General features: G+C 57.9%; 1 protein-coding gene across 1 annotated transcript in view; it reads right to left on the bottom strand.

Moving 5' to 3' along the window:
• Positions 1–8,019: 8,019 nt before the first annotated feature.
• MICAL3 (microtubule associated monooxygenase, calponin and LIM domain containing 3) overlaps positions 8,020–16,331 on the bottom strand; it is a gene marked incomplete at its 3' end in the record, with an annotated part of 156,281 nt that continues 147,969 nt past the window's right edge. Inside the window, exons 40-43 of the mRNA XM_082851131.1 lie at positions 10,598–10,663; positions 8,508–8,607; positions 8,278–8,351; positions 8,020–8,204 (exon numbers count right to left, since the gene is read on the bottom strand). Of these exons, the coding sequence (XP_082707257.1) occupies positions 8,020–8,204; positions 8,278–8,351; positions 8,508–8,607; positions 10,598–10,663 (425 nt within the window). The remainder of the gene's footprint in view (positions 8,205–8,277; positions 8,352–8,507; positions 8,608–10,597; positions 10,664–16,331) is intronic.

The raw sequence follows: 16,331 nt of genomic DNA, 5'->3' as shown, positions 1-16,331 counted from the left end.
CCTCAGCACCACCCAACTCTCCTCTTACTCTCACAGCTTCTGACGGCTAAACTTGGGTGATGGATGACCTGAGTCTCTGCCTTTTTACACAGGCCTCTGACTGTGATTTCACTTTCCACATCACAGCCTCCTGGGCCGTGAAGGGCTGCTGTGGCTCCGGCAGCAACACCATGTTCCCCAGATGGCAGTCACAGTAGTCCTGCTGTGAACACCGTCCTGCCAACCTTTTTGTAGATGCGTGTCCTCACTCCTCTTCAGTCTCATACCTAGGAGTGGGGCTGCTGGGGCATAGTGCTGGGGAATGTTTAATTTTATCAGAAACTGTCGGTTTTCCAGAGTGGCTGTGCCATTCCGCACTCCCGCCAGCCGTGTCCAAGCATCCCGGCAGCTCCCACCTGCGCAGGGTCCAAGCTGCCCCTCCTCCCGTCAGGGCAGCTGCCTCCTAACCGCTCTCTCCCTGCCACCTTGGCTCCAGTATCCTCCCTCCTGCTGTAAAATGTCAGGTGTTAAAAAAAAAAGTCAGGTGTTGTTACCCCACTCTTAAAAACCCTCTTGGGTTTCCTGGGGCCTTTTCAATAGCCCACGAAGTCCTCCGTGCTCTGCACCCTCTCTGCTCGAATCCTGCCACTGTCCCTGCACTTCCCTGGGCCTGGCTCCATTCTGTCCAGCACGTTTCACCTGAAATACGACGTAATTGTGTGTGTGTGTTGGAAGGTGTCCCCTCCCTGGAATGTCACTCTCTCGCCGCGGTACCCAGGGGCACTCAGCGTGGAATGAACGTGTGAACAGGAGGTGGGTGCCGCACTGAAGGCTGAGCAGGGTGCTGTAAGGGCGAGTGGCCAGCGGGGTGGCCAGCGGGACTGGGTCGTCTAAGAAGGTGACATCTAAACTAGCAGCTGAAAGCCAGAAAGGGACCAGATGTGGCGAGAGGGGAAGGGCATTCTGCACGCAGGGGATGTCGCTGTGCGGAGTGGGTGACACGGGAGGGCAGGAGGCTAGGTGAGCAGTGGGATCTCATCCTGAACACTGTGCCAGCCACTGCCCATTAGGCCAGGCGGGACCCACACCAGTAGGCCCCCCAAGGTCCCTTCTCCCCTATCCAGCCCCCAGTTCTAATTTGCAGCTTCTGCTATGCTGTGGACTTTATAATCCATCCATGTGTTAAAAATGAGAAAATAAATACATAGATAGACAAACAGAATGATGGTCTCAGCAATGAAAACAGAACACAAAACCCAGTGCGTTTTGCTTTTTTGTTTTGGCCGCACTGCATGGTACCTTATTTCCCCGACCAGGGATCGAACCCGCGACCCCTACATTGGAAGCACTGAGTCAGCCACTGGACCACCAGGGAAGTCCCGCAGTGCGGTTCTGACTGGGAGGTGTAGCCGGCTAAGCAGAGCCAGAGCCTGGCCTCGGTTCTACTTTTTTCTGAGGTTTCTCACTGCTGCTTCTGGCTGCTGGCCGCTCCTACAGTGACCCCTATCATGGTGATGGGGACACTGGACAGCTACGTGCAAAAGGATGAAACTGGACCACTGTCTTACCCCACACACAAATATCAGCTCAAATGGATTAAAGACTTGAATGTAAGACCTGAAACTAGAAAACTCCTAGAAGAAAACGTAGGCAGTAAGCTCTTTGACATCAATCTTTGCAATCATTTTTTTTGGTTTCACACCAAAAGCAAAGGCAACAAAAGCAAAAATAAACAAGTGGGACTACATTAAATTTAAAAGGAAACCATTAACAAAATAAAAAGGCCATCTATGGAATGGGAGAAGATATTTGCAAATCATGCATCTGATAAGGGATTAATATCCAAAATATATAAGAGGGACTTCCCTGGTGGTCCAGTGGTTAAGACTCCACACTTCCAATGGAGCCTGGGTTCCATCCCTGGTTGGGGAACTAAGATCCCACATGCTATGCGGAGCTGCCAATATATATATATATATATATATATATATATATATATATATATATATATATATATATACAGAAACTCACACCACTCAACAGCAAAAACAAGCAAAAAAATTGATTAGAAAAATGGGCAGAGGAACTTGGACATTTCTCCAAAGAAGACATACAAATGGCCAACAGGCACATGAAAAGAAGCTAAGTATCACTAATCATCAGGGAAATACAGATCAAAACCACAGTGAGATCACCCACACCCGCTAGAATGGCTATTATCAAAAAGTAAGAAATAACAAGTGTTGGTGGTGAGGGTGTGGACAAAAGGGAACCCTTGTGCACTGTTGGTGAGAATGTAAACTGGTGCAGCCACTATGGAGAACAGTAAGGGGGTTCCTCAAAAAATTAAAAATAGAACTACTATATGATCTAGCAATTCTGCTTCTGGGTATTTATCCAAAATATGAAATCACTATCTTGAAGAGATACCTGCATCCTCCTGTTCACTGCAGTATATTATTCACCATAGCCAAGACATGGAAACAACCTAAGTGTCCATTGGCTGATGAATGGATAAAGAAGATGTGAGCCACATGTGTGGTGTGTGTGTGTGTGTATCTATAAATGGAATACTGTTCAGCCACAAATAGGAGTTCCTGCTCTTTGCAAGAATGTGGATGGACCTTGAGGGCATTATGGCTTAGTGAAATAAGTCAGAGAAAAACAAATACTGTATGATCTCATATGTGGAATCTAAAAACAAAAACAAGACCTGGGGACTTCCCTGGTGGCGCAGTGCTTAAGAATCCACCTGCCAATGCAGGGGACACGGGTTTGAGCTCTGGTCCGGGAAGATCCCACATGCCGCGGAGCAACTAAGCCTGTACATCACAACTACTGAGCCTGCACTCTAGAGCCCACGAGCCACAACTACTGAGCCTGCGTGCTGCAAGTACTGAGTCCGCCTGCCTAGAGCCCGTGCTCCACAACAAAGAGTAGCCCCCGCTCTGCAACTAGAAAAAGCCGCACGCAGCAACGAAGACCCAACACAGCCAAAAATAGAGAGAGAGAGAGAGAGAGAGAGAGAGAGAGAGAGAAAGGAAGAAAAACGGACACAGAGAGCAGATTCGTGGCTCCCAGAGACAGGGACAGGGAGTGGGTGAAATGGGTGAAGGGGGTCGAAAGGTACAGACTTCCAGTTATAAAATAAATGTGTCCTGGGAATGAAATGTTCAGCATGGTGACTGTAGTTAACACTGCTGTGTCGTGTATGTGGAAGTTGCTGAGAGAATAGATCTTAAAAGTTCTCACTGCAGGAAAAAACTATGAGGTGATGGATGTTAAGACCTACTGGCGATTGATCTGTAATGTGTACAAACACCAAGCCATGATGTGGGCAGCCGGGAGCCAGAGGTCTGCGTGAGGGAACTGGGCTCTAAAGGGGCAGGAAGGGGAAGAAGGGGGCACAGGGACGTGCCGCCGTCCTCCTCCTGAGCTGCCTGCACCGCGGGGCCTGTGTGGAGCTGGACCAGCCAGGGGCCCTGGAGCCTGCAGGGCTGAGGCCAGGGCTCCGAGGGGACTCCCACAGTCGCTGCTGCTTCGACGGGCACCTGTCCCCTCAAGCTGAGGAGGTGAGGCCTCTGACTTCCCCAAGACAAATCCCTTCGGGATGGGGGCTCTGGGCAGCAGCTAGGCTCACACTCCACCTCCCACAGCACCCCCGCCCCAGCCTTCTCTAGGGGTCAGGGTTCCACGGCCGCAGACGCCACTTCTTCCCTCCTGGCGCCCAGCTGGCTCGGATTTGTGGGGTCCAGCCTTCCTCCATCCCGGCCACCCCATCCCGTCACCACAGGATGCAGACTGACAGCCAGTTCGCGAGGGCTGACATCTCACATCCCGAGGGCTGTGGGTCCCAGGCGTGCAGTGGGAATCGGGCCACGGGGCCATGGGCCCTCCCCGCTCTAGACCAAGAGCCAGACCAGCAGAGGCCGGGAGAGCTCTTTCCAGCAACCAGGCCCCTCCAAGCTCCTCCTCTGTGCTCCCCGCCCACCCCACAGAACCCAGTGGGTCGAGGTGCATTCAGAGGGGCCAGTCTGGGAGGCCAGGGAGGCCCAGTAACTTGCTAGGAGGCTGCGGGAGGTTGGCTGACGTGTAGGGAGGGCCACCCCAGCCCTGGAGAAAGGTCTGGCCCTGGGAGGGGGTGGACCAGCTCCCAACCTTCAAGGTGCTTTCCCACCAAGACAGAGCCGAGGCTCTGGACCTCGAAGGACAGGCAGAGAGGTGAGTACCACCCGGGGCCCCCAGTCCCCACGCCCTCCGCCCCTGGGCCGCCCCCTCTCTGCCCCCACGCGCTCCGTCCCGCTGCTCCCTCTGCCCGAGGCAGACGCGGGTGCGGGCCGAGGCGCTTCCCCGGCTCGCGCTGCCCTGGACACGCTGCAGGCGGCGGAAGCGGGTTGTTGAGTGACTTAGTGACCGGAAACCCCGAGAGGTCCGAGACCCTCAGCCAGCAGGGGCAGCGTGTGTGCACGTGTGCACCCCGGGCACTCTCTCCACGTCTGTCCTGGAATCAGGGGCCTTCTCCACTGCCCCACTGAAGTCCAAGCTGCAAGGCCACCTCAGAGAGGGGACGTGGGCGTGGGGCTGCCACAAAACGCTCCCTGCCAAGCCCGGCAGCCCCGGCCCCTGGGCACCGCACTGGAGGTCTCTGTGCGCTGTGGGCGCTGGCCCACCCGAGGATGCTTCCTCCCTCCCTGCCGAGCTGCACTCGGGGAGTCTTCCGGGCAATACAACAGCCGGTTCTGTCCTTCCCATTTCCCACTCTGGGACCGTGGGGATCAGGGTTCAGGAGGGGTTTTGGAGCCACAGACATGGGTTCTTGGACGAATGGTGGCAGCTGCGGGGCAGCCTTCCCTCAGTTGTCTGCCTGAAGCCACCATCACCTCCTACCACGTGGGTGCCTGTGAACCACAGCCAAACCCTGCCTGTCTCCATCTCTGATCAAGGGGCCCCTCTGAGGAACAAAAGGGGGTCAGCACAGATGGTACCAGCCCCACTGCCCCCACCAGGCACAGTCCCTGACCCAGACTTCCTTTGAGGAATCGAGGGCCACGCTGCTTCTGTTTTTCTACCCGATGCGCACGTGGTGCCGGAGGCTCTGGGAATCAGCTGGCCCGGCACTGACCCCGCCCGCTGCCGCCCCAGAGGGAAGCCCTGTGCCTTTGGGATTAGCTCCATGGTGACAGAGGCCAGCCACACGCCCCGCGGCCAGCGCACGAGGAGGGCACTGGGGCCGCAACATCAGGGATCCCAAGACCCTGTGCTCTGAATGTACTTGGGGAGGTGGATACATCTCATCGACTTAGGCCTGCAGGCTGCAGAGCCCACAGCACTGGGCTGCCAGGGCCTCGGGGTCACGCTGACGAGGAGACACTTCACAGAACGCGCGTCTCTCCGGGAGGGTCCTGGCGCTGCTTTGGAGGGTGGCCTCGCACACCCTGGGTGTTACACACACTTTCTCAACGGGTGTCAGCAGGTGGCCAGAGCGGGACAACGTGGACAAAAATGAAGTCGGCTGAGAAAGCACAAAGGTTGTATTCCTCAAACCCATACACACACTGACAGGTGCCGCCATGTGTGGACACCAACCCACCAAAGAGCGTGCCCTGGCTCATGCCAAGAATACCCTCTGTACTTGTTTTAAAAACTTTTATTGCGCATAAAATGGCCCATTCCCCTTTGTAGATCAGTTGTTACCACCTTTAAACTTTTCTTTAAACTCTCTCCACTTTCTGCCCCACTGAAAAAATTCTGCTCTTTGAAAAGATAGCGGATAGTCTATCACTGCTGGTCAGAGCAGCTGGAGGACAGCTCCCGGGGCAAAGGCCAGAAGGCGCCATCGGAGCAGGACTGGACCCCCAGGTGGAGCCGCTGGTGGCCTCGGACTGAGGCGAGGCGCGCTGCCGCCCTGGCCCTGCTGGAGCTGAACCCAGCTCTCCCTGCACGGGCCTCGGGCTTGGGCCTGCTCATGCCGTGGCATTTCAGAGAGAGATTTCCTGCTGCCCTGCCTTCAAGGGACTTGACAGGAGCTGAGTGCATTTCCAGAGCTGGGAAACACTGCATGCAGCCCGTCAGCAGGGCACTACAACAACCTGCAAACTAGTGGTTATAAAACGGGAGCTTTCAGAAAAAGTGCTCTACTAGAACCTGAAGTCGCAGCCCTGCGGGAGGGAGTGGGGAGCATTTCCGAGCTTCTCTGCAGCCTCCAGGCCGTCCTCGTTCCTGCAGGCACGGTGTGCTTCCGCAGGGGCGGGTGTCATGTCCCTCCTGGCCACTCTGTAAACTTGTCCTCGTCCTGGGTGGGCAGAAGCTCGAGGGACGGGCCTGGCAGTTGCGGTGCACCGGGGCGGTGGGTAGGAAGGGTAGGCAAAGGCCACACAGGCGATGAATCCTGTCCCAAGCCCAATTTTATTGGAAGGCTGGGATTTGAGGATGGATCTAGAACACCCTCCGCTCCCCCTTCTAAGAAATGAGAATAGAAACGGAGGCTCTACCTCATCAAGCAAGAGGTGAAGGTCAGAGCCGCGAGGGCTGGAGCAGCGCGTGCCCTGGATTCCAGACGGCAGCTTTGGGACAGACTGAAGAAAAAGACAGTTCTTTGCTCCTTTGCAGTGAGAATGACTCTGTTCAAGTTGAGGCACGATGTGGTTCCCCAGGGACGTCCCAAGGTCGGTGTGGACGCCCCCTGTCCTGCCCTGAGGCCTCTCTTCCGGGCACGCAGTCCCGCTCCACCAGGAGTCGGCTGGAGGGCCTCGAGACTGGCCTGGCGCTGCCCTCGCTCCTCTGTGGACAAGCACGGCCCCTGCAGAGTCTAACAGTGGCTCTGCAGGCTGGACACTGCCGGCCTCTGGCTGAGCCACGGCACGAGCTGGCTCCACGGTGCTTCCTGTCCAGTGCCTCCCCACGAAGAGGTGCTGGGCTGGAGCTGGGCCGGAGCTCATGTGTGTGTCGGGGGGACCCCAACTGGAGTCCCCCAGTGTGCCGTCACTGCAGCTCCAGCTGGCTGGATCTGGGCCTCGCTGAGCAGGGTCCCACGCGCTGGTGCAGCCGGCCTAAAACTTTCTTCAATAAACGTGCTGTGGCAGGTGAGATCTCGGCACCAAAACAGAGGAAAAATGGGTTCTGCAGAGCCAGGATTCCAACAGGGAGGCCAAGAGGCATCTGTGCCTCATGGCGTGGCCTCCAGCAGCTCAAACGCGTCCTTGACAAGCGAGCGGTGTAGACACGGACGCCCGGGGCCGGGCACAGGAGGACGGGCGCTGCACGCCGGGCCCACACGGGGGTCTTGCTGACCTGAGGGTTCAGGTCAGCCCCACGATGAAAGAGTAATGAATGGAGTGACAGCGCGGTCAGCTGGGACCCACCTCCACACCCCTACCCAGGTGCCAAGCAATCAGTGTCCTGGTAAAGATATAAAAGTGAAGTTGCTTCTTTTCAAGTATTAAAAAAATAAGTTAATTGACAAAGAGGCCACGCCTCCCAGGCTGTCAGCTTCATTCGGGGCAAACCCAGGAACGAGGCGAGGCCTCCCGCCCGCCACGAGGAGCCCGTGACAAGGCCGCAGGCCTGTGGCGGGGCCAGAAGAGGGTCTCTGCCCGACCCTGAAGTCAGTATCTTCCAGTGTTGTGAATTAAAAGCAAATGCAGCAGCCTCAGGCCTCAGGCCACAGCCAGGAGAGGCCTGGAGTGTGGCACTGGGCCGCGGGGCGGGCCTCCTCAGCCCTGGATGAAGTCTGCGCTGGCCCCCTGGGCCTGGGGATTGGGGTGGAGCCGCGTCCCTCCGACCAGGCGTCCCCCCAGGATCCGCGTTCCCCGTCTCTGAAGCAGGAGGGCAGGGAGGCCTCTTCGAGGAGGCTGCGCTACTGGACCACCGTCTTCACTGGGGCTCCCACAGCTCGGCGCTTGACTGCTTCTCAGAGCCACGAGGAGGTCTGAGTGCAAACTCCCAGGAGGCAGCAGGCCCACTCCGACCTCGGATCTGGGTGGTCTGGGAGCAGCCAGCCCGGGTCGGACGGTGCACAGACCAGACAGGGCCGGGCGGCGCTCAGGACCAGTTCAGGCTGAAGCCCTTGGACAGCATGGCGGCCTCCAGGTCCTTGTCCTCCTCCTTCTCCCGGAGCCGCTGCTCCTCCAGCAGGGCCACCAGGGCGTCTCTCTGCTCCACCACCTCCAGCATCTCGTTCAGGATCCTCTTCTCCTCCGACAGCTCCTCCTCTGTCTTCAGGTGATCTGGGCAGAACCAAACACGTGAGTCCCCAGCGCCAGAGGCAGCGGCCCGCACCTGCCTCCCCACCCCTCCTACCTTCCATGGCCATCCGCTCGCGGAGCTCCTGCTGCAGCCGGCTCTGCCGGTCCTCCAGCTCCAGCTCCCGGGCGCTGGGGTTTCCGGGGATTTGGGGGGAAAACGAGCCAGTGACTGGTGGGGGGTGGCACAGTTCCGCACCCCCTAAACTGGGAGGGGGCTGCGCTCCTGCTGCGACGGGCCCTGCGCCCACGTCCCACCTCGGCTCCCCCAGACCCGAGGCCACTCACAAGATCATGAGCTCCGACTCATAGCGCACCACGGCGTTCTTCTCCTGCACCAGCTTGAACCACTCCTGCATCAGCTTGGGGTCGTCCTTTTTGCCCATGCCTGCCGAGAGAGGGCGTGTCGGGCAGGCCGTGCCGCTGTCCCCAGCCCGGACGCGGCAACGGGGCAAGTGTGCAGAGAGCCCAGCAGGGCGCTGCCTGACGCTCCTGGGCCAGGCCCAGTCTGTCTTCGGGCACGAGGACGCCCACCCCCAAGGGTCCCCAGCCTGCACCTTCCTCTGTCCCTCCGGCCGGCCTCACGCCCCAGCCACTGGAGGCAGCTCGCCTGGACCTCTCCTGCTCGGCCGCTTGCTTTCTCTTGGCATGTTTTCGGTGCTCTGCCCTCCTTTTTTCTCTTTTTCATTCATCTAGCACGTATTTGGTACTTGCTAGGTACTAGGTCTGCTCTGAGGCCAGTCTAATGAAGAGGCAAATGGAGATTAAAAGGGTACTCGGCCCTCCTTTCCGGGGACACTCACTACGGCACCTCCACAGGGTCACTGCCCCGAGGCCTCCTCGTTTCCGATACCCTGACCAGGGAGATGCCTCTCAACTTGCGGCTTCCTGACAGATGCTGCCGCGACCCCTGCATGGCAGACGCAGTACGTCCCTGGGAGGTGTGGGGACTCTCACCAGGGCAGGGAGACCGCAGGCTCCCCCCAACCCCCTGCTCTGATCCAAGCCCAGCAGCAGCTTCTGGGGCTGGTGCCACCCACACTCGGCTGCCTGCACCCTACTCAGCTGACACCCGTCTCCACCAGGAGCGGCCTGACCCCCTCGGGCTCAGCCGCAGCAGGAGGGAAGGAGACCTTTCCAAGGAGCCACACCCCCCAGAGGGGACACAAGGAAGCCCACGGCCGTAGTGGGTCCTGTCCAGACGCAGAAGCCAGACTGCGGTGGCTCTTCGCTGTTTGCAGATTACAAGCCACTCGACAGTCTCAGGAAACTTGGGGACTCTCTTCCTGGAAAACTGCACGTGAACACATCCAATATCTCTGCCAAGGACTCCAGGTGTTCACGGGCCCCACGAGTCCACCCACGGCTGGGCTAAGAGGCCGGGACGGGGAGGTCTCTCCAAGTGCCTCTGCTTTACGGGTCACTGGTCAGAAGTCCTCTCCCAGTAAAACCAAGCCCAGGAACACACGGGGTGGCTCTCAGGGACCCCGACCTCCCACCACACGCGAGGGCAGGGGCCGCGTCTGCACTGCGCTGTCCTGGGTCCTGGCCGCTGCGGAGTGCGTGCTGGGCACCGGGGCCAGAGCACTCCCGACCGCCCGGTAGCCCCCATCCAGCTCCGCGCGTTCCTTCCTGAGCGGCTCTGCACAGGGCACCCGCAGGGCGTATGGGGAGCACGGGGCCCGGGGCAGGTAAGCTCTCTGGGCGCCAGGATGCCTCCTGAAGCGCTCGAGCCAGCTCCGGAGGGACGGCCAAGGTGGACGCAGCTGGTGGTGGTCAGCGGTGAGCGAGCGCCGGGGAGAGCAGAGGAAGGTTAGCGGGTTAGCCGTGGTCACACTCCCCGGCCCCACCCGCATGCCTTGTCAACGACAATCACCACCACAAGGGACTGCAAACCAGACAAACTTAAAACACACACACTCAGCAAGACACAGGGCAGAGAAGTCTGCTTTTAGTGGTTTGGAAGGAACTGGGGCATCTGTGCAGAACAGTCTTTGTAAGGACAGTATTCCTCGACGTCACCAGCACAAATCACTGCCACACGGGGCAGGGCTCCTCACCCGCGTCCCGGTCCCTCTATCTGCGGGACTGGAGGCTGAAAGGCCCGACCACGAGTGGTGGCCTGGAACCGTGGATGCCTGCAGCCTGAGGCCCCCAGACCTGGACCTGCTCCCTGCCTGCACCCGCCCCCCAGCCCCCTGAGACAGTCGAAGGGATACTGTACCTTGTAAGGGACTGCCACATACTCAGGGGGTTTGTAATAGGGCTACCAGGTACCAGAAGAAGAAGGAGAAAGAGCTGGGTTTCGGGTCCCTGTTTGACTAGTGTTGCTACGGCCCCCCGAGAGGCGGTGGGGAGAAGGTTGGGGTTTACTTTACCTTCCTGGACACAGCAAGGGCAGAAGGAGAGAGGTCTACGTCGTGGAGTCCCGCCACTGGGCTCAACTTCAAAAAGGGCCAAACAAGGAGGACGAGGCGAGACGGACAGAGAGGAGGGGGAGGTGGAAGTGGAGGGGGAGGGAGAGGAGAAGTGAGAACAAGCAGAGGACAGAAAGCAAACGAAGTGAGAAAGGAACAACAGGAGGAAAAGAAAAAATACAAGAAATGGAAAAGCAGAAGCGAGGGAAACACGTCTACAAATGAATTCAGTCCTGTATCCAGCACAGAGACTGAGCGGGAACAGCCCCGGGCCTGGGGAGGGCGGGCTCCCTCCTCCTGTGGTCCTGCCGGGAGGGCGGGAGAGCTGGGGATGACAATCTGGGGGCCTTTTGGGTTTGGTGATCCCTCCGTGAAAACATCCAAAGTGCCAGCAGGCCTGCCCGCTGCCGTGGACCAGCCAGGCCTGAGTGAGAGTTCTCAGATGTTACCACGTGGGTGAATCTAAGGGCTGGGAGGCTCTCTGGGCACTGAACCCATAGAGGAGCTCCCCGCCATGGAGGCAGCGCCCAGTCTTTGATGGGCCTCCAGGGCCGACACCTGTGATGCTCTGATTCTGAGCCAGGGCTCGTTGGTCCAGCGCGTCCTCACGGAGGCGGTCCCCACTGCCCAAATCTCTGTCCCCGCACAGCCAGGGAGAGCCGATCGCCCCTATTCCTCTGCCCCTTCCCTCTCCGCAGAGGGTCGACGCCACAGCTGGGGACGCTGTCACACTGCGGACTGCACGACAGGACACGCCAAAAACTCACAGAAACAAAGCTGGGAAGTCGTGCAGAGGACATCTCTAGACTCGGGGCCTGGGGCTCTGAGGAGCAGGGACCGTCAGCAAGGGACCATCACAGAACCACAGGGCACACGCAGGAGCCATGGCCCCACGTGGTAGGCAGGGCCTGGACCATTAGAAACAAGCCTGTTTAGGTGAACACAAGGGCCAAGCAGCCACGTGTTGGTTGAGAGGCCCTTTACTTTGCAACGGGGTGAGTGCAACTGCCATGTTTTCTCTTTCTTTTAAGCTCTTCTCTGTGTTCTCCACAGGGCTTTGTGCATGAATCTGATATTGGGTGAAAATTCACGACTAAGGCAAGAGGCTGTGTGTGTGGTGGGTGTGCAGAGGCTGTGTGTGTGTGGTAGGTGTGCAGAGGCTGTGTGGGGTGGGAGTGCAGAGGCTGTGTGTGTGGTGGGTTTTCAGAGGCTGTGTGGGGGGTGGGTGTGCAGAGGCTGTGTGTGTGGTGGCTGTGCAGAGGCTGTGTGCGTGGGGTGGGTGTGCAGATGCTGTGTGTGCTGAGGCTGTGTGTGTATGGGTGTGCAGAGGCTGTATGTGTGTGCTGAGGCTGTGTGTGTGTGGTGGGTGTGCAGAGGCTGTGTGTGAGGTGGGTGTGCAGTGGATGTGTGTGGGGGGTGTGCAGAGGCTGTGTGTGGGGGGTGGGTGTGCAGAGGCTGTGTGTGGGGTGGGTGTGCAGAAGCTGTGTGTGTGGGGTGGGTGTGCAGAGGCTGTGTGTGAGGTGGGTGTGCAGAGGCTGTGTGTGGTGGGTGTGCAGAGGTTGTGTGTGTGGGGGGTGTGCAGAGGCTGTGTGTGTGGTGGGTGTGGACGCTGTATGTGTGTGCAGAGGCTGTGTGTGGTGGGTGTGCAGAGGCTGTGTGTAGTGGGTGTGCAGAGGCTGTGTGTAGTGGGTGTGCAGAGGCTGTGTGTGTGTTCAGAGGCTGTGTGTGTGTGGTGGGTGTGCAGACGCTGTGTGTGTGTGGTGGGTGTGCAGAGGCTGTGTGTGTGTGGGTGTGCAGAGGCTGTGTGTGTGGTGGCTGTGCAGAGGCTATGTGCGTGGGGTGGGTGTGCAGATGCTGTGTGAGGTGGGTGTGCAGTGGATGTGGGGGGGTGGGTGTGCAGAGGCTGTAAGGTGGGTGTGCAGAGGCTGTGTGTGTGAGGTGGGTGTGCAGAGGCTGTGTGTGTGGTGGGTTTTCAGAGGCTGTGTGTGAGGTGGGTGTGCAGAGGCTGTGTATGTGTGGTGGGTGTGCAGAGGCTGTGTGTGTGTGCAGAGGCTGTGTGTGTGTGGTGGGTGTGCAGAGGCTGTGTGTGAGGTGGGTGTGCAGAGGCTGTGTGTGTGGTGGGTTTTCAGAGGCTGTGTGTGAGGTGCGTGTGCAGAGGCTGTGTATGTGTGGTGGGTGTGCAGAGGCTGTGTAGTGGGTATGCAGAGGCTGTGTGTGTGAGGTGGGTGCGCAGAGGCTGTGTGTGTGCAGAGGCTGTGTGTGAGGTGGGTGTGCAGAGGCTGTGTGTGTGGTAGGTGTGCAGAGGCTGTGTGGGGGGTGGGTGTGCAGAGGCTGTGTGTGTGGTGGGTATGCAGAGGCTGTGTGTGTGTGGTGGGTGTCAGAGGCTGTGTGGGGTAGGTGTGCAGAGGCTGTGTGTGTGGTGGGTGTGCAGAGGCTGTGTGTGTGTGGTGGGTGTGCAGAGGCTGTGTGTGTGTGTGCAGAGGCTGTGTGTGTGAGATGGGTGTACAGAGGCTGTGTGTGTGGTAGGTGTGCAGAGGCTGTGTGGGGTGTGGGTGTGCAAAGGCTGTGTGTGTGGTGGGTGTGCAGAGGCTGTGTGTGGGGGGGGGTGTGCAGAGGCTGTGTGTGTGGTGGCTGTGCAGAGGCTGTGTGCGTGGGGTGGGTGTGCAGATGCTGTGTGTGCTGAGGCTGTGTGTGTATGGGTGTGCAGAGGCCGTATGTGTGTGCTGAGGCTGTGTGTGTGGTGGGTGTGCAGAGGCTGTATGTGTGTGCTGAGGCTGTGTGTGTGTGGTGGGTGTGCAGAGGCTGTGTGTGAGGTGGGTGTGCAGTGGATGTGTGTGGGGGGTGGGTGTGCAGAGGCTGTGTGTGGGGGGTGGGTGTGCAGAGGCTGTGTGTGAGGTGGGTGTGCAGAGGCTGTGGGTGTGTGGTGGGTGTGCAGAGGCTGTGTGTGTGGTGGGTGTGGACACTGTATGTGTGTGCAGAGGCTGTGTGTGGTGGGTGTGCAGAGGCTGTGTGTGGTGTGTGTGCAGAGGCTGTGTGTGTTTGTGCGTGTGTGGTACGTGTGCAGCAATCACGTCCAGAGTTCCGAGTGGCGTGACCAGCTGGTCACTGGGGCAGGCGCGAGCCCTCCTTTCTTACAAACACCCCCAACTTATAACTCATCTACATCCAACCTTCTCTGTCTAAAGGCTGGTGCTCAGGACACCTGGATATGCCCACAAACTACAGGGTCCCCACCTCTGATGCTTCCTGGGATAGATGTTAAATGCAAACATGCTGCAGTGAAAGTGGAACAGCATCCCTGCCTGTTAGCAAGGGACAGGGACATGACACACAGCCACACGCATCCGAAACAAGGAGGCACGTGCCGGCAGCATAGGTAAGAATGTGCTTCCTCTTCTAGACATCACAAAACGCAGCATTCAGCCCCTTTTATGCAGACCACATTCTCAGACGCCCTTCCAGCACAGAATACGGCATGAGATCGCAGAACAGGACTCAGGACAGAAATTAGGCGAGCAGCACCCTCGTGACAACAGGCAGAGCAGATGTGAAATGGCCAGAGGCCATGAAGGGCAGGTTGTGACTCTCTTCCTTAGCCTTCCTGCACGCTCTGCTATTTCCATAATGTATACTTTATAATCAGAAAAAACACCCAATAAATACTGTTTTATAAAGAAGAAACTGAAGGAAAAAAACAGCCAAACAAGGGGAGTTCCACCCCAGACCTGAACCTGAAACGAGCGTGCAAGGGAGACACAGAGACGCTGGTTTGGAGCTAGTCTCTTGCCTCATTTGGAGACATGAGAGACACAGGTTTGGTTCACCAGCTGTAAGGGCAGAGAGGTCGTCACACTCATGGCAAATAGAAGTCGTTGACATTAGTTTCTGTATAACATCGGGGAGATGGGTTCCTGTCCATGTGCATCACTCACTCTGACCCCAGCTGCCACCCAGAGCACCCAGAGCCCGCGTGCCAGGTGCGGCCTTGCAGGGTGGCCGTCAGCACCCACCCTCCCCAACTTCGGGTCAAGCAACACGTGTCACTGAACTTGAAAAGCTGCAGATTATCATCGTGCAGCCAGGCACATCTCATGGATTCCAGAGGGACGCGTGACGTGAGCGTGGCAGTGCGTCAGAATTCAAACCACGGGCACCTGTGTGGCCTCCTCTGGCCCCTGCACTGGCCCCGGGGGCTGCCCAGCCAGACAGGCACGGCAGCTCTGCCGTCAAAGGAGGGACCAGAGGCTCAGAGGGTCTGAGGTGTGCAGCCCGACTAAGACCCACCCTCACTCTCCCGTTCCCAGCACAGAGGGCCCTTCCTAGAGGACCAACATAGGCTCCAGGCAAACCCAACAAAAGGACGCAGCTTGGAGGACAGGGGTCACACACAGAGCCCACTCGGGTGCCAGACCTGGAAGGGCCACCAAGCCGCCTGCGCCCCGCCTAACGGAGAGGCCCAGAGAAGGCGAGTGGCTGGGCTGGGGACACGGTGAAGCGGGCCTGAAGCCAGGTTTCGTCTCCCTAAGTCGGGTGCTCTCCAGCGACTGCCTTGCTTCTCTGGTGGCCCGGGGCTGGTCCAGGACCCTGCAGGCTGTGGAACAGTGGGCAGCCACGACCAGTACTGTGGCAACCTCCCTCCACTTGTTCTTTCTATATATTTCCATCTCCCCTGCTTCCTCATAAAGGCTTTGCCTGCAGCACTGCATCCTCCCTCCCACCCAATCACCCCACTACAGGGAACGCCAGGGTAGCTGGAGACAGAGTGGCTGGTTTGCAAGCCGTAGGGCGGCATGCAGCATCTGACAGGGTGGAAGGCTCTGCCCAGCAGGCCCGGCAGACAGACAGCTGGGGAGATACCTTGTTAGAAAAACTCAGTATGGAAAAAACCTCTAGACTGGGGGAAAACAAAGGGAAAAAAAAATGCATGTGAAAACTGAGCTCCAACACACACACACACACACACACACACACACACACACACACACACGCGTGTACACACACAGGCTGGGACACGCACACACACACAGGAATGCTGGGGAATCTCAAGGATTTAAAGTTCCTAAAGCAAAACCAGAGCCAGGCTAATGCTCAAACCGAACAGACCAGCCAAAAATCTGCCAGCATCAACTAAGGGGGGCAAACAGCACAGGCAGGCTCGGAAGGGCGAGTGGGCAGGTGGGACGTGCTTCTCTGCCTTCCCACCACAACTCACAGCAACAATGAAAGCCCCTCCCCAGTCCTTTACACTACGTTTCTAAACCACCCATGTTCTTTCAGTTTCCCCTTGAGACATACAAATCACGAGGTGAGGTCTTTGAAAACTAGAAATCAGGTGTATGTATTTCAATTAATTTTTTTTTTGTCACACCATGCTGCATGGGGGATCTTAGCTCCCCGACCAGGGATCAAACCCACGCCCCCTGCATTGGAAGCACGGAGTCTTAAACAATGGACTGCCAGGGAAGTCCCCAGGTGTATATATTTCTAATTTAAAGTTCTCCAGAAGAGATGTTTTTATCTCAAGTTGTCCAGTTGCCTACCTTGGTCTAGTGCAGCAAGACTGGTGGCTGGGCAGGGAGGACGCTGCCTCTGTCCTTTAATGGGTCCTTTGAAATCACAAGATTCAGCTACTCTGTGGCTCAGAAAGAGGCTTTTAACAGCTTTGGTGACTTTAAAGGTTAGCTGAGAGCCCCTG

The sequence above is a fragment of the Leucopleurus acutus genome (genome assembly GCF_964270905.1).
Source record: "Leucopleurus acutus genome assembly, chromosome: 11".
In the NCBI taxonomy this organism is placed as follows: Eukaryota; Metazoa; Chordata; class Mammalia; order Artiodactyla; family Delphinidae; genus Leucopleurus; species Leucopleurus acutus.
The sequence above is the reverse complement of the archived record's forward strand: the minus strand, read 5'-3'. Positions and strand labels throughout refer to the sequence as shown.